Below are 23,655 nucleotides of genomic sequence, written 5' to 3'. Positions count from 1 at the left end.
TACAACAAGGACAGTGCAGCAGTAACTACTGTGGTAGTTCAAGAAGGGGGTAGATTTAGCATATCCAGTTTTTGGTAGTGCTGGGAGCGGAGAAACTCTGAAGAGCTGGGTCTTTCAATCAATGGGGATCAACAGATGAGAAGAGCTCGGATTGCCCTGAGGGTACGGGTGACAGAACCAGGTGTTTCTTTTTTTGGTGGAGCACAACGGTTGTGAGGTAGGAGGGTGCAGAACTGCATATTACTTTGTAGGCAAGCATTAGTGATTCAAATTTACCGTGGCTGCTACAGCCAGTGGAGCCTGCTGAGCAGTGGGGTAATGTGCCCTTTTGGGTTGATTGAAGACCAGGCGCACTGCCGCATTCTGGGTGATCTGAAAAGGTTTCACTGTGCAGCCTGGGAAGCCTGTCAAGAGGACGTCCAAGTAATCGAGTCACGAGATGGCCACAGCCTGTATCGGGAGTTGGGTAGCATGTTGAATTAGCTAACGCCTGATTTTTTGTGTGTTGTAAAGTGCAAAGTGGCACGACCAGGCAACCAAGGCAACGTGATCAGAAAGGATTAATCGGTCATTGATCGTGACTCCTGATTTTCTTGCTAGTCAGTTTTGATGTTGATGTCATGGTGTATGTAGAATAGGTTTGACTGGAGGTGTGCCTTCATTCATGAGGATGTCTGAGAGGCATTCAGAGATCTGTGCAGAAAGGTCTTTAGTAGCTGAAGGTGTTGATCTGCAATGTTGTTGCAGTGATGTTTCAATACGCTGATCGGGATCATGAAAACTCATTCCTCATGTGGGAGCTTATGATACCTTAATATTGTAGTGTTAAAACCCCGGAGGGTGCTCCCGGTCCTCTTAAATGGCCTCGTATTACTCAGCTTATTGTCTGGTCATTCAGAGTGATCATCAGAGCTAATAGGCTCTCACTAGATGGCTGCCTGTAGCATTATAGATTAACCATCATCTTGTTGAGATGCCCCTAATCGTGTCCTGACCTCCAGAGAAGAGGAAGACAATCACAGATTTGTGAGAGAATGTGCAATAACACAGTAGATAAAACAGGAAAAGTCAATGTTTTATGACAACATTTGGAGTGTGGTTGCTTTAGCTGAAGCCAGATGGCACAGAGTTTAATATCGTAACAATATAAAGTAAACTTAAATGGTCTAGCAATGTGAAAACACACTGTTGTTCTAACTTTGTCAGAAAACTCTACTCATGTAGGACCCTATCGCTTATATTAGTATGTGGATTGAGAAAATACAAAATGTTTACCCTCAGTGTCTTCAGAGTGTTGACTTCTCTGCAGTTGAGCTGTGCCTTGAACCAAAGACAGGAACATCATCACTTTATCTCTGTATGCACAGCAGGGCTCTGGGTTCAAGGTACCTGAGCGGGAAGTAAAGACTTACAGATAATGAGTGTAAAACACAGTCTGGAAGATGAACACCAAACATAAAACATGAGAATCAGTCAAATATAGAAGTATGAATTTATTTACTGTATGCTGATTTGATCTGACTAAATGTGGATAAAAAGACTGTCTGGTTATTTCCTGTGAGTTTAATATACATTCAGCTGTCAACTAATGCAGTCACATACAACAGTCCTGTGATAAATCTTTCCTTCCTGAAGCTTATAATCCGTTTCAGAGAAAATCAACCTCATGCTCGTTTTGTTGGCAGCAGTTTGCGGGAATGTTGTATTGCATTTCACTGGTGAAAGAATAATAACCACTATAACCTTCATGTTGCATAGCCTACATTACAGCTAGGTTTACCTAATAAATTATAAGCAGTTTTTCAAGGATATTTTTAGAAATTAGTTTAAACTTAAAACAGCTGAATAAATGATCCCAGAACTTTTCTATTTTATATTTCTATTCGACTGTTTGAGTGCCTCACCACAGTGATTATTATCATAGCTTAACCATAGCATACCAAGTACGTAAGGCAGCCTGGTCGAGCTTTGTATTTTTCATTTATGTGAGTTGTTGTAAGAGTAAAGCGTTTGAAGGGTGGTGTCATTTTTTATTTTTGTGAAAAATGTGTAAGGAATTAAACAGTGCACGCACTAATGTAAGCTGAAATCGATAGAATGCAGGGCTAACGTTAGCCAAATTTACCTAAGACGTTAACTTCCGTTCGACAAACATCATTTTGTCCTCATCCTAAAAGCTTCTTTCTTTTCTTGTTACATTAAAAGTGACAACATGTTTGAAAGTATGAAAAACAAGAAATGAATCTCTTAGTATGTAAGCTAAACAGCACGGTTATGTGACTGAAATCATGTTAATCTAGCTATCATTTTTTATTATACTAGCCCTAATAAACTCCACGTTACAACAGTGCTGCTATTTCCATTTCTTCTAAGGGTTATCAAGTCGGAAATGCCGTTTTCAACCAACTCATGAAGCTCATAACGTTAGCTTAATTAGCTAGATGACTAAAAATTTGTTGTTTCAGTTGTCAAAATCAAGGGTCGCCAACTAATTAGATGCCTTTTTTTTTCTACGATTGTTTGAAACAAAGGACTCACCGTTCCAAAAATTACCAAGAAGTTTGAGCGGTTAACATGCCGTTATCTTTGTAAACTGCAAGATGTGCCGCGACACAATAGACGGGAACAGCAGCAGTAATGGCGGCCATTGCTAGGGGAAATTATTAGGATATTACAGATGTATACATTCCCCAAAAATACACAAGGAAGTAGAAATATCAGCATCCTTCACTTAAAAAAGCAAAAGACAATGTTAATCTTTAAAAGTCAAGAGTAAGAATTTGCCAAACATTAATGTGTTCAGTAAATATAGATTTCTTTCTTTAAGTGTCATCATTGATCAGACAGGAATCTTAAGTTTCCCGTAGTTACAGGGCTCTTCGTAGCTATCCAAAATACCCAAATACAAGTAAATCCATTAAAAACTTGCTGTGAAACACGGTACAGCTCCTTAACCTCCATAGCCACTTCTGGATTCAACTACTGTATGGAAGGTTGTTCAGATCAGATTTTGTACACTCACCGTTGTGTTGGTTGGCTTCCAGTGGATTAGACACCTTACAGTACAGAACATCAAACATGAACACCAACAGAATCAAAGTGCAAGGCAACACATTTTATTTCAAAGGCCTAATTGGCATTAAGGTACAGCATATTAAATATTGTTAGTCCAGAGACAGTCATCGCAGAATAACATACCATTCTTTCCTTTACATGATACATTCAGGCTGAGATATTTTACATATTGTTAATGTGGTGCTAACATAAAGAGGCTGTTTACTGAAGGTCTTGTGTTTACTGCAGGTACTTCCTGCCGCTGCGTGAGCGGAGGTTCTACCTGTCGGGCAAACGTTGAGTCCGTTTTATCTCCGTTAATTTCTGATGGCTTGCCGTTGCCACAACACCCAATTAAGACACTTCATTGCTGCTGTTTATTTTGATTTCAGAGGTTACCTGTAGTTACTGAGCGACTAGTAGTATCTGTTAGTGTTGTGATAGTTCCTCGAAGAGCTGTATAACAGAATAATGTATTTTACATCCCTGCACATAATGTTATATTTTAATAAATATAATAAATAAAAAGTACAAATATCTGAATATTATGGAACCAGATCGTTATCAAAGACTTTTTTTTTTGTCAGTAATACATTGCAACCAAATGCTGGATCCAACAACATGACTCAGTGGATGGACACTTTGTAAAATGCAAGGGCAAATAACATGACTTTAGTAATGTTTTCAGCTTTGTAAAAAACAAAAACAAAAAAAACAAAAAACAATATTACTGTCATGATCAGCTTCAGAAGGAAAACTGTCCTGCTGACACTGTGTGGAGGCAGGATACAGACAACAAGCCAAGCTTTTTGCCCCGCAACGTTCAGATCCACGTACATTCTATTGTTCCTCAACACTGGGGACGTCATTCACAAGAGTCAAATCTTCAGCTCTCTATATTCAGTCTGGAGAGATTGTTTAAATCTTAGCACTCGGACAAAGTGTTAGTGTCGCACGTGAAAGAGTCATGAATATCACTTTGACAAAACTCCTCCTTTTATCCCATTGCTGCGTTCCAGGTTTGTCCTTCAGTAATTGACTTTCCCGGGAACCTGCACATTCACTCCACTGTAGTCCACCATGTACATGGGCCACTGCTGCGGGCGCACACAATGAAAGAAAAGACAATGAGAGAGGAAAGTCAGTCATGATGGTGGAGAAAATGCTTTCATTAGTTCCAAGAGGTTGTTGACCTTGCCTCAAAAGGCAGTTTTATTATTAGGTTTGCCTTCGGAAATTAAATAACAGCTTCAAGAAAGATTATACTGTTTTTGTTCCGATCAAAGAAGCGACTGTACTTGTAACATTTCCCTGGACATGTCGCCAGTCCATCACAGGGCTGACACATAGAGACAACCATTCAAACTTACATTCACGCCTTTGAGCAACTTATAGTCAGCAATTAACCTGCATGTCTTTGGACTGTGGGAAGGAGTGCCGCCCTTCGTAATATTTCTGCTCTTGTTATAATTATCTGTGGTGCAGTGGTTAGCACTGTCGCCTCGCAGCAAGAAGGTCGCTGGTTCAAACCTGGCCGCTGGTTTGCATGTTCTCTCCGGGTACTCTGGCTTCCTCCCACAGTCCAAAGACATGCACATGCACACAGGTTAATTGGTGACTCGAAATTGTCCGTAGGTGTGAACATGAGTGTCAATGGTTGTTTGGATCTATGTGTTATAAGATGCTGACTTGTCCAGGGTGTACCCTGCCTCTCGCCCAAAGTTAGCTGGAACAGGCTCCAGCCCCACCTGATGAGGATAAGCAGTTACAGATAATGGACGGACTTTCCCACATTTTGAAAGCTGCACCGAAGTCTGGATTCATTCTATAGTTTCCTGACTGTCAACAAATCACCAATCTTGCGAGGCAGCTGGACACGCGAGATCGCATAACCGAAACATCACATAAGAATCCATCTTGCCCGTCTTCAAGCTACGTGTTTGTGTCCGAACACAGTGGTTACAGACTAACCAGCATCCTTTGAAGAACTACTGGCAATTCAGCATAAGCTACAGCTGTGGTTTAACACTAGGGGTGTAAAAAGTGACCGTTCGCTTGAAAACAACATTGGAGGTTATCGTTGATGCTGCCAGGATCAGAACTGGAGAGTGTTCCTTCATTTAAAGAAAAATAAAGGATGGCACTGAAGCCTCTTCTTGATGGAAATGTTTTAACTTGTCTCTTGACCACCTTCAGTACGAGTTTGACTATGTAAAATGGTTTCCAATGACGACTTCCCAGGTTCTGGGTAATAAATCCCATGAAAAGACCAAAACCAAGAATGTGGCTGGAGGACTAAACCCTAAAGCCCATTGGTTCCCACTGAAGACACACCTTAGATCTTAGAATCAATTCATTGTTAGTTTTGGTCTCTACATTGATTTGTTTTTGACAGTGAAGCACAAACACATTTCCACAAACCTTCAAACTTACCATCACTGGAATCTGATTGGTTGATATCCCCAAGTCAGAGGAGGCGGGTACTCGGTTGCTCTCTTGAACTCTCTTGCGCTTTCGTCGATTGGTCGAGGCGTTTGTTCCTACTGGAGACACAAAGCGAATGTTGTTTTTTTTACTTTATAGCACATAGCTTGACTTTGGACTAACACAACAAGCTTAAAACACTCACCTGTGTTACAAGCTTGGCTACAGATTTCTGCAAAAGGTCTGGGTGAGAGAGAAAAGGCCGAGAAAAATTCAGATGACATGGCATTTCTTTTCAGACTAAAAAAACAATTGGGTAATTTGCGTTGGGCGTTCTGTTCAGACTGCACTTATTTCACACCTAAAAAATTTAAATAGCAACAATTTTGCATGATATAAGACTTCGCCTCCATTCTTTCATCATAGCTTAACTGCCTCACCGTCAAAATATTGTTCATCATTTCACATTATTTACATTCGCCGCTGAGGAAGATTTATTCCTTGACATCTCAGAGGCTGGATTTAAATCCAAAGCATAAATAAACCATAATGAGCTTAACTACCAACAGGCAAAAACCTAAATTCCCACTGAAATATACAGCGTGGTGACAGTGAACAGGCTGCTGAATATTCAGGCGTCTCAACACTCACTGTAGCTGGCTCTTGATGTTGAATGTTATTTCATCTGCGGCTTGAAGGATTTTCTCCAGGCACACAATGTCGTAGGTGTTTGGGTTTCGGAAGGGGATATCGTCTGGAAGGCCACTAACTTCTACAGACTCTGGACTGCCACGGATTAGCTTGTACGGGACCATGACAGAGCGGTCTAAGCCCAGAGCTTCACCTAAAGACACAACACAACAATGTGATCAAAAAACACACAAAAAAAGCAGAAATAATGCTTTCACCTGCAAAGACGGGAGGACAGATGCTGGTTGTTTTTCTGTCAACTTTACGAAAAAAAAAGACTATTAAATACATGCAAATATTCATATAAATACAGTGTAAAGTCACGACTTGGCCTGAAAAATTGAAGGTTTGAAATGTGTGTTAAAGTTACTGTAGGAAAGAGCAAGAAGAACTGCCTGAGGAAAAATGAGGTGAATATATAAAACGAATTATGCTAATGAAAATGTGAAAGTAGGTAGCATTTTGTGTCTTTACTTTTCCTCTTTCATACTGTGATACTGCTCACATATTTAGCCTGGAGCTCATTAATGTTCATTTTATTATTATCAAAGGGTAGCTGTTAATCACATATAAATGAAAGCATGCAAAAGGACTGTAGTTCCTCAAATGTCCACATGAGGCTGGCTGCAGTAAATCTCCATAAGCCCCCATATTAAAATGTCCACCTGACAGCAGAAATAAACATGTTTACAGCCTGGTTCAAAAAACTGTTTTGGTCTCTATAGCTAATTTCCCCGGTCATGACAACTGTACTGAGTCTGAATTTCTATTTAACTCTCTGTTTAAATGATATTAAGGCTTAAAGTTCTGCATAATTAACAGCATGGGCGATGTCTTGCATGCGCCGTCCATTCTTCAGACTGTCAGTGGTTTCAATGTGATGAATGCCAACTGTTCATACATATTTATGAAATCACTGATGAAAAGAGTAACTCCTGCACACTGACTACAAAACACAACTGATTTTTATTTAAAAGGATAAATTTTTTTTCGATCTTTGTAAGATCAAAATGATTTCTAATACCCTTGGACCTACATATGATATGTGCAAGACTACACTCCGTCTAATGAGCAACAAGAAAAAAGAAGCTTCATGTCCTGCATAACAAATTTCGCACTGTCAAAAAATATTACTACAAAATGATTAAATATTACAGCTGCCAACACTGTGTCGTTATAGAGCTGTACCATGGCGGAAATAAAGAAGGAATGGTTTTCAGTTTTGTGCCCCAAAAAATGTTCATGTCCATGAGTAAAATGTGAGGCAGTCAAGGTGACAGTCCCAGACATGAACAAGAGAACATATCCTATTACTGGCTATCCACCTGGACAGAAACCCCGAGGCAACAGTGTGAGAATCGTCACTACTGAAATGTCTCAGTTGTTAGGCCAAAATGCTCATGGCAAAAAAAAAAAAAAAACGATAAAAAAATGTTCTTCGTCTTTACTGACTATACGTGACTTGTTTCACGTCTCATGTAGAGATAGAGTCTAAAATTATAAATATGAGGAAAAAAATGAATCACTCTTCTGTTTGCCACTGAATCCGCTCCTAGTGGTTCTTGCCCACCTTCCCTGAAAAAAAAAAAAACCTCAATGGAAGCAGCTCAAATTTAATGTAACACACAAACATCCAGTTTACCGTATTTCTTGTTAAACAGTTCCTTGACTTGCTCTCGAAGGACTACTTTCTCCCCCATGCGGTTAATGTCATCATCATCTGTTGAGGCGAAGAGAGTCAGTTTATTTTTAAATTGAAGTTCCAGATTAAGCAACAGCAGGAAAATGTCTCCTATAAAACATTTTCTACTCACCACTTATGGAGGCGTAGGCCTTCTTTAGTAAAGTGACACGTCGAGGTGCTAATAAAAAAAAAAAGATGAATTATGTATTGCTATTAAAATGACAATTAGCTGGTTATTTAATCATAACTACATTCTGTTCTCACCTGGTTTTGGAATGAGTCCTTGAAAAGGTCTGCAAAGAACAAAGTGTTATAAATATTTGAGCAGACATAATTTAAACTTGTAAATCTGGCCTTGAATAATAAGATGTTCTTTAATTATGTGTTACTCAGGCTATTATCATGACATATATCACATTTAAGAGGTATTGTTTGGACCTTAAATGAGTTAAAGCTTTATTGTTCACACATTCAATAATTATCTTTAACAATAATTTCTTTTCTAGAAGAATAAGTCATCTCGCACACTGGACCTTTAAGTGTAGGTTCCCACCTGGTGATGGTAAAACTGATTTTGTCAGCGACCGCCAGGATTCTCTCCAGGTTCTGGGAGCCGAAGGTGCAGGGCTTCCTGAAGGGGATGCCGGGGGGAAGGCCCTCGATGATGACCGAGTCAGGGTTGTTCTTGATCCTCTTGTAAGGCACTTGGACGGGGTACTTAATGCCCAATGCCTCCCCATACTTCCTGTTGAACAGGTCTTGGACCTGCTCTCGCAGCGTGTTGGCCAGGTCGATCCTGGACAGCTTGGACTCCAAACACTCTGCAGACAGAAGAGACACTTTGAAATGTAATCTTTTCTTTTAGCCTGCTGCAGTTATTCAGCCTTTTCACTGATTACTTTTAAAACTGATGCACGAAGCTGATTTATGTTTAAACAACAGTAACAGTGTCAAATCCGAGCTTCAAAGTGGAGACTGAAGGTGAAACTCAGGCGTACCTGAGAATCCAGGTCTCTTGGATATAGCTGCAGTATCTTCTGTTACTGGCGTTGCGTCCTTGGCGTCCAGCTCTTTGGAAAAAAACATTTAAATGTTTAGTTTTTGTCATTTCGTAAGATTTACTGAACACAACAAACATTATGAGCTGTGCCTTGTTCTAGCAGCTGAGCTTTGTCACAAAGAAAAAAAGAAAAAGGTAGCAATAGCTGCAGCAAAATCCCCGGAAAGACTTTCTTTTTCCTTTAAAAGAGCTATTTTAAAAATAGCGTATGAACTGGATTTGACCTCATAATTTCATGCATGCAGAGGAGTGTACAAATAGTATCTTAAACCCGCTTTATGAGCTTCTAGATGGTGGAATTGTCTTCCTAGTGTCTCCTAAGATACTATTTTATCTCCAGAGCTTCAGATATTTAGAAAATCTGGAGAGGCTGCGGGTTTACATCCTTTTTAAATGGAAAAAAAAACAGTAGAATGAAAAAACAACTTGTGTGTGCAGAAGGTTAAATATTTAGTGATCTCTAAGAAAAGTTTTTTCACAAAAATACTGGTGCAAACAAACCCTCAAAAAGACCGAGCAACTGCAAGCAGTGATCCACTCAACCCTTAAACCCCAAAGCGTCATCACTTTGTCGATTGATGGTGATTGACACCTCAGACCACACCGGTAAACATCCAGAGATTGGATATCGAGACGGTGGGAGCATGCAAATTTTTCTTTTTCTTTCACCAGTCCTTTTAGATAAACATCTAATTTTTTTGCGCAATGAGTTGAGTGAATAACATGACTTCCTGATTTTGTTGTTGTGACGTTTTGGTGCACTGAGAAAGCCTTCCTATGTTGCTAAAAAAAAAGAACAATTTGATGTATTTTTTTATTTGTTCGGGACCTGTACCTGGATCACAGACGGGGATGGAAGGCATCTCTTGTTTTACTTGCTCAGTTAACAGCTCAGGCCTGGAGACAAACACAAAGATTGGTGCAATATTTACAAAGCAGTGAATGAATCCCTGAATTAACAGTGTTAGCAAAGACATTGTTTGACTGTTAATATGAAGGTAATAGATAATGAGGTGGCGTTAATAGATGAAATGACATACAGTGTCCTGTAACGCTTTATGTGTGCTCACCTTTTAATAACAAACTGGATCTGACCGCTAGCAGCCAAGATCTTACGCAGTTTAGCCGCTCCGAAACAGTTGGGCCTTCGGAGGGAGATTCCCTCTGGCAGCCCGGTGACGTACAGATCCTCAGGGTACATCTGGAACTTGGAGTAGGGCACCTTGGCTGGTTCGGGAAGGCCCAGAGCTTCAGCTGAGGAAGAGGAGAGAGAACTTCACTGAATGTGTTCAGATGTGTCCTCTAAGACAGATAATTTGAGGTCGTTGCAATCTTATTTTAGCCGGTCTAGGCGTAATTCTTATCAGTAATAATTGTCTTCGAATGTGACCAGATCAGATCAGCCACGGTAGCTCTGAACACTTCTCCAAACTTACTTTGTTTGCTCATACAGGTAATTACACTTTTCAGTATAGTTACCTTTAATATTAATGCACACTAATACTTGCACAAGCACCCATGGTGTGATGTTGACCAGCTGTTTCAGTCACTCGGTGACCAAACAAATTAAATCCACCAATTCTTCTTTGCTTTAACTCCTCTGACATAACACTGGAATTCATCTCTTTACCCCATGCTGAGCACACTAATTCTTCTGCGGTAAATTATTTAAAGAAGTTAAAATATTAATATTCGAACAGACTATAAAAGCTGAACGATTCACTCGCTGCACTCTGGTAAAATGGGGGTGTGTATATGTAGAGGAGATTAAAGTCTTACTGCAAAATTAATGAGCCTGATATAACTTCCTGCCCTGGTATGAATGAGGGGTTAAGCTCCGTCACTGCAGGTAGCTTACCGTACTTAATGCTGAAGAGGCTCTCCACTTGTCTGCGAATCTGGAGAATCATTTCACCAATGTCCTCCACCAGACTCCCCGCTAAAAGAGGAAACAAACATTTGCAGAACAAAGCTTGGTGAGTCAGAGTCTTCCCACCTATGAACAGCACAACTTCTCCTTTTCGCCACCTTTATTTTGATAAATTCCACCTGGCACACACCGACCTGGTAGTGACAAACTGACTGTGTGGTGTATTAATCACCAGAGGCCATAACAGATGAACATAGGAGAGAATAAAACAAAGTGGGAAGTATTTTTTGGGGATGGACGTGACTAAATGCCACACATTAACTGTGCTCTAAACCATATTAGTCTTTTAGAAAATGTATAAAACTACAAGCTGATCTCAAAGCTCTGAGATTTAAAAATACGTACATTCATCGCTCCAAATGCAAATGGTGAAAAACTTTAAAGATAAAAAAAAAAGCCTTCAAGTCGAATATATAAAGGGTCGTAGTAAGGGCTACAGGTTAGTGGTCAAAAGTTTGTAGCTATTTTATCCCAGTCGGTTTCTCAAACAAGATAATATTTTGCACAAAGCGCTGGATTTAGCAGAACATACTGAATGAGTCAGTCGCCCCCATCCTACCTTCAGAGGATCTTCTGATGCTCTGGGAGGCCGTGTTGGGTGACAGAGCTTCAGCTGCAGGATGAAAGAAAAACATGAGAAGAGCAAACATACAGCTGCTTTCAAACGTTTACAGAACACAGAATTCAAATGTGTGATATATTATTCAGTAAAAGACAAAACCAAAGTTGTTAACGTCTGGATGGTTTACCTGTTTCCAGTGGCTTTGTGTGTTCTCGCTATGATTTTATTTGTTGTGTGTTGTCAAAACAGCTGGTTATATTCTCTCACTTCAGCGGTTGATCGAGCATCGAGGCCTCCTTAAAACGTTGACTTACATACATGGTGTACAGTCAACTGCCATATTTTTCTTAGATATCTTTTGACTTGTCTATATTTTATATTGTCGTTTGCACCAGGGATATGAGGGAAACATTATTTCAATTCTCTGTATGTCCTGTACATACGGCACCACTGACAATAAAGATGACTTGGCTTGACTTAAAGAGCTGCAGAACTTTGTTTAGGTGAGCCTTTCAGAGTCGCCCCCATTTATACTCTATGCTCCAATAACTGTTGAGCGAGCCTCGATCAGAACCTCAGTCAACTTGTTGAAAATACAACAATACAATACAACACACACTAGTAAAATGCTAGCAAACTGGCTAACTAATGATTCATGTAAATGAACTTCCTTTCTGCTAACATTAGCTGTCAGATGTATTTAGCTGGTTAACTAGCACTTTGCTCTGTAGCCAAACACTAGCTAACTAGCTAACTTATGATTGATAAAGATTAGTTAGCTCATTAGCTAGTAAGAACAGTAAGTAAGTAAGAAAATAATGTTGGGTGAACCAACTATTTAACATGAAAAATAAATAAACAAATGGCTGCAAACAATATTTAGCAACACTAGTTAAGTTAAGGTGTGACTATATACATTATGTGTAACTTGTTTTTTCAAATGTCTATTTAACACTGACGAGTTAGCACGTAACATATCTAAGTACAGGAAATGAGACAGTTGACTGACGTTTGCTCAACAGTTATTGGAGCACAGAGTGCAAAAGGACGGGACTCGGACCAGGACAACCCACAGTGTGCGATACTGCAACCAATAAGTGTGTGAATGGTGAAATGACCTCCATAGGATACTCTCCAGATCTAGGCAAAATCCCACATGTATTGTACTTTAGTATATATAATGCAAAATAGCAACAAATAAATAAATAAACAGCATGTAACAGCAAATTATACTAAATGTGACATTTGCTGCACTTACCTTCATTTTCTTTCCTTTAGTGGTCATTTGTGAAAGAAAAGAAAACTTCAACAAAGCACAATCAAATCAACAAAATAAAACAAAACGCTTCCTGAAAGCATTGTATGCTACGCCCAAGATCACATTGAGTAGACTCTTCATTCTCTACATTCAAACTGAAAAGAAATACCTCATTTATATGTTAATTCATATAAACATTCAATTGACATCTGAGGACTTTTACTATATTAGTATTCAACTATTGTTTAATACTTCTTTTGTACGTTACAGCTTAAAGGGTCAGTTCCTCTGCTGTGGTGTTTACAGCACTGATGGAAATATCAGTGACAAATATATCTTAAAAATTGGAGCTAAAACTATCTGATTGGCTAGATACCAGTAAGAAAATATGTTCCTAACTGGGTGAAGCAACCCTTTAGGTGGAAAAATACATAACTACTGTAAATGAGGTCAATGTGGTTTAGAAAGAGAGCGTAGTCTACTCAAATGTCTTGGTAACCTTGGTAGCGCTAGTGTTTTAAAGGTGAGAGCTGTTTCAGTGTATGAACAGCTTCGTGTTAGATGGAGGTGGGATTTTAGGAGTATTTAAAGGATCTTTTGAGGAGAAGTTTTGAACTAACTGAACTAACTCTAATCATTGTGGGCAGTAGGACTACAGGACAGTGTAACTCCAAATCTGGAAATAAGTACAATGCATCAGTCTAAAATGGCAAAAATGACCAAAGGGCAAACTCTCAGTTTACAAAGTGACATCAAGACAGAGGCCAGAGTGAGAGAGTCAAATAGCTGCAGCTGATACATGGTGCCTTTTGCAGATAAGGAGTTCTTGAGGTTGGGGTTGTAGCTATTAGTGGCTGGGAAGGTTTGGTCGTGGGGAAAGAGGGATGAAAGTTGTTGTTCATACGTGTGGCAGTTTATTTAGCTTCCTAAAAAACAGCCGGTGTGTGGGGGGGGTGGCAGTGATGGCACCAGGAGGTAAGAGCTGGCATTCCAGGAGCTGCAGCGAGAAGGAGGTAGATGAGATGGAGGTGACGGGGGGCTGAGGTTACCTGTGTGGTTTTCCATTGATGGGTGATGGGGAGCAGAGGGAGCAGAGGGAGGCGAGGCTGTGGCTGGACACGCTGCAGCTGCGACTGGCTCGGCCACAGACTCGCTGGGCTCCTCCCCGCTTGTACCAGCGTCTGGAGACAAAAAACAAACATTTGGGGAGTTTCGGTGTGTTGCAGTACAAAGAGGAAATATCAGTTTGCTGACATTTCCTGTGACATTTCCTGTATTATTGGTTTAACACTGATACTGATGTAGGTTTCAGATAAGGCCAAAAACAGCCCTGTGTGCAACCGTCTAATCGACTGTGCGGCAAGCCGCCTAGAAAATAACCCAACGTGAAGATGATGAAGTCTTTAAAAACTCTAATCTGAAACATACTATAGCTCCAACAACATTACATGACCCGAGCTTCCGATAGGTCGACTTACAAGTAACAAACAGTCTCCATCTCTCTATTGGTCCGTTCTCCATGCGACTTCACGTTAACTTGCTCAGATTTGGCCATTTTTTCTTGGTTCATGTGCTTCTACCATGATCCATAAGTTAGGCTACGTAGTTAAAGTCTTTGTAAAGTAACCATGACAGTACGGTCAACACAGATGTTAATTAAGTTTCTATTCCAGTGAGGAGACATGAACCACAGCAGCACTCTGACTCTGTTTGACCTGAATGGAACTGGACCTTAATTAGTATCACTGGTAACACCTGTGTTTACCTACTATTTCATGTCAAAATGGCTGCTGTGAAAAAAGGTCTATTGACAGTGCTGCAGACACCGCTGAGAGTACAGAGACCTTGAATTTTTGTACTTCCTCCTGAGCAGTGCCATAACAGAAGTCTCCCTAAAGGGGGGACGTTAAGTTCCTGTTGTGTAAAAGGCTTGTTTGTGTGTGGTGAGTGTGTATGAATCAAATAAGTAAGGAATAAATCACTGTTGCGGAATAAACCCCGGACCATGAAGTGGTTAGTGTTTGAATAGTGTTCTGAGGTCAAATGTGATTTCATTGATTTTAAAAATGATCTTAATGTGTCCACTGTGGTTCATGGTCAGAACTGCATCCATGGCAACCGTCTGCTATACACAAATAACAGACGTACGTTTCCATAACTGACCAATCAGAATCGAATATTCAACAAAGCTGTGTAGTAGATGCTGTACCACATACCTGCGAAAAGTCAGCGATAATCTGTCAAAGTGACATCTCTGGATACTGTGAATATATTCAGAAGTGGACTATTTGGCTGGCCGAGCATGTGCACACTTACCTGGTACTGTAACTTGAATGATCTCCCCGTCTGGAGGCTCTGTTTTAATCCTTTTCAATGGAATGCAATCTCCTGAAGGACCTGCAGGGATTGAACAGTTCATTCTACTTGAGTTCCCATCAGCGTGTGGCACTGTGCTTTATGGCAACGTTCAACAGATTTAAGTAGGCGATAGGATGTTTGAACTGACTAGACTGCAAAACATGATGGGAAAATTTCTTCAGAGACTTCTGAAGGACTGTTCATATCACTTTAAAAGTTTAATCTGATACTTGAGGGGGGGTTGAATTTTTTTTGTTACTTCAGACAGCAAAGTATCAGAACAAAGAGGTCTTTATAATGCAGAAATGCTTTTAATGCGTTTGATTGCACATACCTGCTTCACAGTCAGCCAAGGGACTCACGCATGCACTTGTTGATCTGTGATGTTAAATAAAACACACTCAGGTGACGACCAAATTACAAAACTGATTCAGTTAAAATACACGAGCCATTTTGTGGTGGGATGCAAACTTATAATATCGGGCCCCAATACTGAATGAGAGCGCTTTCACACCAGGATAGTCCGTTGGGACGGCGAAAAAATTTCACACCTTCAGTTGGTTTGGTTCAGTTTCACACTGCACTTTTGAAAGCTGACCATACCGTCTGAACAACGTCATGCAGTTACAACAGCTGCTCGTTCTGGGGGGGCGATATTGCCCGAAACGAGCACTGATGAAGAAGAAAACCCAGCTTATCGACTGGCCAGAACCAAAAACCGAAATCCATCCCCTTCATTCGGCTTGTGGAGGAACACCAAAGTTATGCAGTCTTGGCATTTCTGTTTTTACTTTGGTGTTCAAACCTGATTGGTTTCTCACAAGAAGCTGGCCAGTATGAGCAGCAAGCGAGGTAGCGAGCTATCCAGCACGTAGCTCTGTACATGAGACGAATGCAGCAGTACCCAAAAAGACAGCGAAGAGCGAGAGACTGAGACGTGCTGCTGTGGTCTGTGGTTACACAGACGGCTCTCTTTGGTTTACTAGTAGTTCACTTGCAATCGAACCGAGACCCACGTTTTCAGGTGGACCAGAGTTCGCTTGTTTGGTCCAGGTTGACCTTTCACGCCTGCCCAATGGAGGCGGACTATCCAAGGAAACAAACTCTGGTTCGTTTAAAGCGGACCAAACAGCTCTGGTGTGAAAGCTCCCTTAGATTTGTTCAGTCAAATTTTGCTTCATCTGGAAAGCCAAGTAAACTAAGCACCAGTAGACTCAGGGTCCCCACTCTGTTTAATTTCCAGGATCATTCCAGGACATTTTCAAGGAGATTTTCTTGACAATTCAGGACAGAGCTTGCTCACAAATGGTCATATAATTTACCAGGAGCCGTAGTATTGACACATTGGGTTTATAAAGCAGCTTAAACAGCTTCCTTCATCAACAGACTGCTACTCTCATCATATAAGAAGGAGCGCTTCAACAGAGACTTCGCTATCCTGCCTGGCTAGACGTAGCTCCATACTGACTATTTGAGAGGCATTGTGAAACTGCGACAAACCCAGTACATTTAAAATCTACTTGAGTCTCAAGTAAAGAAATACTGTATAAATAAGGACATTTTTCTGATCACAGCAGAGTGGAACTGGAAAATAGACTCATTTTCTGCAGTTTTCCTCTAACTGTAACATTAGATTTGTATGCATTAGGCTGTATGCATGTAGATACAGAATTTCCACTGGGGTTCACTGAGAAGTCCGTCCTGCTTAGTCTGGTGTGACCAGCTAGACATTGGACTGCTTTGAAGTTGCTTATCCTACCAGCAGACTAGATATGCACCTAGGTTTAAAATAGAATTATATTCTTCTAGGACAACATAGACTGTTTCCAGGATATTTGGGCATTTTCATTAATTTCCAGGTGTAACCACTCTCACCAGTTTATCCAAGTTTGGGAACCCTGAGGCTACATGAGGCATCCTTGTCAGTCAATTTGATAAACATGGCACCGCCTCTCACAAAAGATAGAAAAAGAAAACACTCCAAAAACGAAGCTGAATCAAAATATAAATTTAAAGCTGGCACTAAAATTTAAGCTTATCACAGCTAGTGTCACAGGGGCAATGTAAATGATATATTCAATAAAACAGCATATTTAAACTCTCCAATTCGGTCCAAATTATGAGTAATGGCCCAATACAATCTGGCTACGTCCCACTATCTCATATTTCCACATTATAAACAACGTCTGTGGGGTAGTGCTCAGTTTCTGCGTGGGCTGAGCTCTGACCTGCTGCTGTGAGGATTGCTGACCAGCTCCGCTGTGGTGGGCGGGATGCTCAGATTGTCTGGGAAGCTGTCTTCAGGCGTGCAGCCCAGGTCATGCTTGCCCTCCTCCCTTGCAATCTTGCCAGCAGCTTCAACAAACAAGACACAGAAGATAAACAAACACCGCATCCCATTAGCGAAGAACATCTGTGGGGTGTAAATATATAAATAATGGGCTTGACAGCGCAGTTTTCTGTTAGCCAGTTACTGTAATTAATTGTAAAGATTTTGACAAATACTGCACGGCTAAATGCCTGGATCAAGTTCCACACGACGCACACGTGGAATCCCTCCAGAATATTTACACCTCTTTTACCTTTCAAAGCATGCAGATCATTTTTCGTTTTAATGTAAATGCAGACCACACTCGAGCAATATGCCAAATTAGGCATGATTTTAGCTGAGTGCTGGAAAGTCAAGGTCTGTGCACTCCAATCAGGTGACCAAACAACCATTATTATTTCATACTGTCAGCTGGCAGTTTGTGTTTGCCCAATTAGCACCGTTCCATAAACCCTGAGGGATCATGACAGGGACTTTTTGGGACCCAGGGACTAAATTTAGACCCTGGTCCCAAAGGTAAGGTTGGTGGAAAACTTCCTGCAGTGGAAAAAAAAAGAGGTGACACCTACACAAAACTGCACATCCATCTAAAAAAAAAAAGAAAAAAAGCCCTGCATGGTTATAGCTATTGTAAGGTTTTGGATATTTTGAATTTCCCTTTGTGCTCAAATGAGGCAGTCAAATCCAGCAACTCTGCAATAAATTCTACCATCATCATGACGACTATAATGTTCTGAAAATGTTTTAAGGGGCCCTACACACTGTGCTGTCACATCGTGGTGTCATGCTGTGTGCGATGCGTCTAATAAAATCTCAGTTGCAATCTGTCAGATTGCACAATGTCACAAAGTTTTAAGGTTTTAAGGCACTGAATGCACACCAAGTGTCAACCGTAAAAAAAAAATATACACACATATATATATATATGCAGGCAGAAACACGTTATCAACAAGCTTTGGCCACAGTGCGGACACCATTATTTTACTAATGACAGTGGATATTATCAAAGATATATATATATGGCCTTCCAAAAAAAAACTAGATATGGTAGCTTGATACAATGCTGTTGATCTTTTGTAAATGATAGTTGTCAGCACATTTTAAACAAAATGAACTGTTGAGTAACCTGATGGTCTAAGTGTTTTCTACATACATCTGTGAGATAGTGCAATGTCTGTGTTCGTCTTGTATTCTGTGTCATTTTATGACCTGTAGTTTGTAGACAGCGACAGTCACTATGATAATTTGGGGGCTAAATTAAAACTTTTGATCTTTAGAGAGTTAAAACTTGTTATTAGCAGTAAATGGGGAGTTCCAGAAACCTCTACTCTGCTACAGAATTTTGAACTTTGGTCAACAAATCTCTAAATTGTTTTGTCACAGCTCGATCAAGCACCATTGTTGGGTTGTATGAACAAAGATCTTCTTACATTTCTCTCACTGCTGTTGATTCAACATTTTTAAACAGTTGTGGTGGTACTGTTGATTTGTATTGTTATTCTGAGAGGGCTTTCTAATATTGTGTCCATTTAAATCAATGAGGGCAGACTAAACTTTAGAATTAGTAGAATTTATTCCAGGGCTAGATGGACCTAATAAACTGGGGGAATAGTGACAGATATACTGTAGCGGTTCAGAAGGTCAAAAAGCAGAAAAACAATATTGATGCTTAGTTTGCTTTACAGATACAGTTTAATATTGCCTATATGATGAATTTAGCCAGTAAAGATGCAAATGCGTGACATCCAATATATTTGTTTTTGTCTATACAAGCTCTTCTACTGTAAATCCAGCTCCCAGTTTGGGTTCGAGAGACAGACACGCTCTGTGTTCTTTGTTTTGTCTGTTTTCCGTTGGAATAAATCAAAAGCATCTAGAAAAGGAAAGTAAATTATGATGACTAATAATAAATCTCTCTTCCCAGTATATAATTAGCAACACTGGCGCGAGAAGTCATAAAGAGGCTAAACGGCAGCTCAAATTCACATGAAAGGGGTATTAAAACAAAAACAACAACTCTTACCAGTGAAAATCCTTTCATCAAACATTCTGAAATATAAAAAGAAAAAGTTAGTCTCTCAGGGCAACAATCATGATGCAAACACTGTACATGTGGAGGAACACATCATTAGCAGCTCTTTAAACAATCAGTCTCAGTCAAACAATGAAGTAAATGTCTTATCAATGAAGCAGTGCGATGTGAAGTGTATGTCTTAAGACTGCTTCCCCCTCCTTCTGGCACATGCTACTACATTCCTCTCCTGCTGCGATAATAATGAATCATGTTCCAAGTTTTTGAGGATTAACACTGAATTTCCAGCTGGTGAAGAAGGGTTCTGTTTATGGCTACTTTCACCTACAATTACTTCACTACCTGACTTATTCAAGCCAGATGACCTCATTTTATATTGAGGTAATTCCAGAAAAGACTAATAGTCTTAAAAACTCTCACTGTTGTAAGTTCTTTACCCCCTCGTGCAGTAAACTGTTTTAAGTTTGGTCTCAGGGTGGCGTTAGAGAAAAGGAAATTAAAAAGGTCAAAGCTCTGGCCATGTTAGGACAAGTCTGATCTCTATAAACAGAATCTGGAGCTAAGGGACTGAGATTTTGGCATCAGAAGTGTTCTAGTTTCCGTTTATAGTCCGAATAGTATGCACCAGTCATGTGTGAGTAGGCTTTTTTTTTTTTTTTAATGTGTCTGCATTGTACGCAGATATCTGTTGATGGAGATAGATCAGCCTAAAAGTGTCTTTCTCTCTGTTGCGTATAAAGTCGCTAATAGACCCTAATGGAACCTTAATTAGTATCATTGGCAACACTTGTGTTTATGCTACTATTTCATGTCAAAATGGCTGCTGTGAAAATGGTCCGTTGGACTGCAGAGGAAGTCTTGGACCGGATGTCCTTTATCTGTTTTCTCGATAACCGCTGGCTAAATGGGAAGCATTAGATAGCCAATGGGTTCTGAGACTGGGATATATCACTCTGGTTATCAGATTTTTTTTTGATTTTGTTGTGTTGTCTGTGTATCCAAAGCCTGATATACCTATTCCTCTGTGCCATGGAGCTCTATCAATAAGCCACAATGTTGCACTGGGTAACAAGTGTTGGGGAGTAACGAGTTACATTAACAGCTTTTAGTAATTGAATTACAAATGACAGTATGGGTTAGTGCTGTTGCCTCATGGCCAGAGTTTGCATGTTCTCCCCGTGTCTCTGGCCTCATCCCACAGTCCAAGGACAGTTAATAGGTTAATTGGTGACTAGTTAGATGTGAGCGTGAATGGTTGTTTGTCAAGGGTGTACTCGTGCCCAATGCCGGATGGGATAAGCTAAGAATAAGTGGTTCCAGCGAATGGATGGATGGTTAGGCCAACACACAAACGGACCAATCACGTCGCCTTCCCTTGAGCTACACCTCTAGTATGGTTTGAAAACTCTCAATGAGATTTTCACTGTTAACAAAAGCCAGCAAGCATCGACCTTTTTTCCTGAAATTTTCAAAACATAACATAGAAACATAGAAATAAAATGTGGTTGTTATTACATGCGATAATCATCTGGCCATGATTAATATCAAAGCTGCAGCTGTAAATGAGAGCAAAAGTTTGGCTGCAGTTAAAGCAGCCAAGCGTTAGAATTAGGGATCAGTTAGTTTAAAAAACGAACACAGTCTGTCAACAAAGAACATGCCAGAAAAAGAACATTGGGGGGGTTACATCTGGAGCATCTCTCAATGACAATGGGTATGTGATGTAATTCTGAATTAATCACATTTTCAGTCTTTCCTAATTGTATTAACACTAATGAGCTGCCTGCAGGATTCGTTAAAAAGATGTGTTATCTCAAACAAGGCATGGTGGCTCATTTAAATTAGCTTAAACAAATGGATGGAAGCAGCCGCAATATGCTGGCAAGGGAAAGTCATTTGGGACATAAATGGAGATGGTTTACCAGTCAGTGGGACACAGTGTGCTGAAGGAAACAAACGTTTAACAGACAGATGGTATAGGCCGGCCCACTTAGTGGCTGCTTATTAAAAATCTTCTCAAAATAAAAGTTTTAGAAGCGATGCCATACTGTAGAGTAGAGTTGGTTGAGTGGAGCTGGACGGTAATGAAGTGGCAAGCGGATCAACTATGAGCTGTGCTTGGCTGACTAAATCAGATTTAATTAGACATGAGAGCACACAGTGACGTGTTTCCTTAAAAATATGCATTACATCAGCCTAACACTGCGAATTCAGTCCCAGAAGATAAGAGAACTCTTTGTTGTCACCGTTTGACAATGAAGCGGATCCCATGGCGCTCGTCCAGGATGCGCTTGAGCTTAGGTACTCCGTAGGTGCAGGGTCTCTTGAAGGGGATCTGGTCGGGGATACCGATGATCTCCACGGCCCCCGGGTCACAGGCTATTTTGCGGTATGGCACAGGCACCATGTGATCTAGACCCAAGGCCTCAGCTGGAGATACAAAACAAAGCGATGCTACTGAAAGAATATTCACTTTATGCATTTCTTACTCTGCAAACATGGATTTGCATATGGAAAAGCAGCCTCCAGTGGGATACACGTCCATGTAAAGGTTTACAGAAGTGAAAGATAACTCCAGCTAAATGAGAATTAGAACTTTAAGGGGATGATAATTGGCGCTGAGGACTTGATTAAAAAGAAATCTGGATCCCATGAGCCATAATACAGAATCTCTTCATCCTTTAAACTGCTTGTAGATGCACTGTATCCACTGAATAAAGACACCGTAGTTGGATTGCTTGCAAGCATATTTTGAATACTTTCAAATAAGGGGTAAAACAATGCAAATGAACATATTGTCCTTCTGGTCGAGCTCTTCTTGAGACATTTTTTTGTGGTTACAAATACACGTCTTGTGTCTTCTGAGGGAAAAAATGATCAAGCCAAAGCACTGACCCCAATACATCAACATCCACAGACAAGCACATAATTATCACTGTGCATGAACAATTGGTTGAGGAGGCAGATGTAGCTTCAGCCTATATGTGATACCGAGGCCCAAAGAAAAGGCTTTTTACTTACCGTATCTGCTGTTGAACAGGATCTGAACACATTCTCTCAACGTGTTGATGTCTTCAGTTTCCCGAATGAAAGAATCCCATTTTTCTGCAACAAACGACTCCCGTCAGTGCTTCACAGACAATGAAATGTTTCTTTTTATGAGTTTACTATTCAAATGAGATTTATTTCATTATGCTACTAAAGATCTGAAAATGAATCTTATCCATCTACTCAATATCAGCTTAGGAAATGAGTGCAATCTTCTTAATGGATTACTCTTGACATCTTAGTAGCTTAGCTTTTAATGGGTTAGTATAGTTTAGCCTTTGTTCAGTAAACAATACCTGGCTACTGTATGAGCCTGCAAATCCAGGCAGGACACAAGAGAGCGTAGGAAAATATCTAAAACAAAATGCACAAAATCCTCCTCTGGGATAACAGGTTTTAACTTCCTGACCATTCATTTGTGGCAGCTCATTATAGGCCAACTCATACTTAAATCCTTCTTTGATAAGGATGTCTTAAATTTGATTATCAAGATTTGACTTTGCATGAGCTGAGCTTTAACGCTAAAAACAAATGTCAAACTCTCTGGTGGACAAACTACACTGATGTCACAGTTTCTAACCTACCTTAAAATGTTTCTTTCTGTACAACAGTTTCTTGTTACTTAAATGACCAGTGTGTAGGACTTGGTGGTGAAACTATGGTGGCAAAATGCACAAAAAAGAGCCAGTGTTTTGTTTGTCTGTTATGGACTACTGTAGAAACACGGCAGTTCAATATGATGAACTCTGTACACTGGACCTTTAGCATCCGACATAAATGATGACACTAAAATGTCTGTGATATTTCATAAAATATAATAGTAGTGCTCTAAAACTGTGCATTTTACTCAATGTAGGAATGATACCTTTCATCTAACTAAGTTACTAAATGAGTAAGTAGAAGGGGACAATTTGGTTTATGTGGTTAAAAATCTTTGACATCTTTAAATATGCTTGAAATTTAGCTTGTTAGTGATGTTCAAAGTAGAAAATGTTCTGACTCTGAAGTAACTGCTCAGTTATACATCTAAAATAGACAAAAAGATGTGAGAGGCTTACTTGTCTTTAAAGACCAATACGGATCTACCACTGCTGTGAATTTAAAATGAGGCCAACTGCGTAGCCCTTCTTAACAAGGCTGGATTTATTGGTTAATAGACATAGACAGTGAATGAGAGTGAGGGAGCGCCGGCATCGAGAAAGCTGGTTAATCAGCTAAATAAAAAG

The 23,655-nt window shown here is 40.1% G+C and overlaps 1 protein-coding gene across 1 annotated transcript in view; it reads right to left on the bottom strand.

Moving 5' to 3' along the window:
• Positions 1-3,100: 3,100 nt before the first annotated feature.
• gtf2ird1 (GTF2I repeat domain containing 1) overlaps positions 3,101-23,655 on the bottom strand; it is a 36,726-nt gene continuing 16,171 nt past the window's right edge. Inside the window, exons 8-27 of the mRNA XM_019252837.2 lie at positions 22,403-22,486; positions 21,628-21,811; positions 19,373-19,398; positions 17,249-17,375; positions 15,355-15,398; positions 14,979-15,059; positions 13,712-13,843; positions 11,402-11,455; positions 10,771-10,851; positions 9,983-10,166; positions 9,748-9,809; positions 8,851-8,922; positions 8,406-8,673; positions 8,117-8,145; positions 7,983-8,030; positions 7,811-7,888; positions 6,130-6,322; positions 5,684-5,721; positions 5,488-5,597; positions 3,101-4,151 (exon numbers count right to left, since the gene is read on the bottom strand). Coding sequence (XP_019108382.2) covers positions 4,083-4,151; positions 5,488-5,597; positions 5,684-5,721; positions 6,130-6,322; positions 7,811-7,888; positions 7,983-8,030; positions 8,117-8,145; positions 8,406-8,673; positions 8,851-8,922; positions 9,748-9,809; positions 9,983-10,166; positions 10,771-10,851; positions 11,402-11,455; positions 13,712-13,843; positions 14,979-15,059; positions 15,355-15,398; positions 17,249-17,375; positions 19,373-19,398; positions 21,628-21,811; positions 22,403-22,486 — 1,964 coding nt within the window. The 3' untranslated portion in view covers positions 3,101-4,082. The remainder of the gene's footprint in view (positions 4,152-5,487; positions 5,598-5,683; positions 5,722-6,129; positions 6,323-7,810; positions 7,889-7,982; positions 8,031-8,116; positions 8,146-8,405; positions 8,674-8,850; positions 8,923-9,747; positions 9,810-9,982; positions 10,167-10,770; positions 10,852-11,401; positions 11,456-13,711; positions 13,844-14,978; positions 15,060-15,354; positions 15,399-17,248; positions 17,376-19,372; positions 19,399-21,627; positions 21,812-22,402; positions 22,487-23,655) is intronic.

Source organism: Larimichthys crocea, chromosome III (genome assembly GCF_000972845.2).
Source record: "Larimichthys crocea isolate SSNF chromosome III, L_crocea_2.0, whole genome shotgun sequence".
NCBI lineage: Eukaryota > Metazoa > Chordata > Actinopteri > Sciaenidae > Larimichthys > Larimichthys crocea.
Note: the sequence above shows the minus strand (reverse complement) of the source record. Positions and strands in the feature narration are given on the sequence as shown.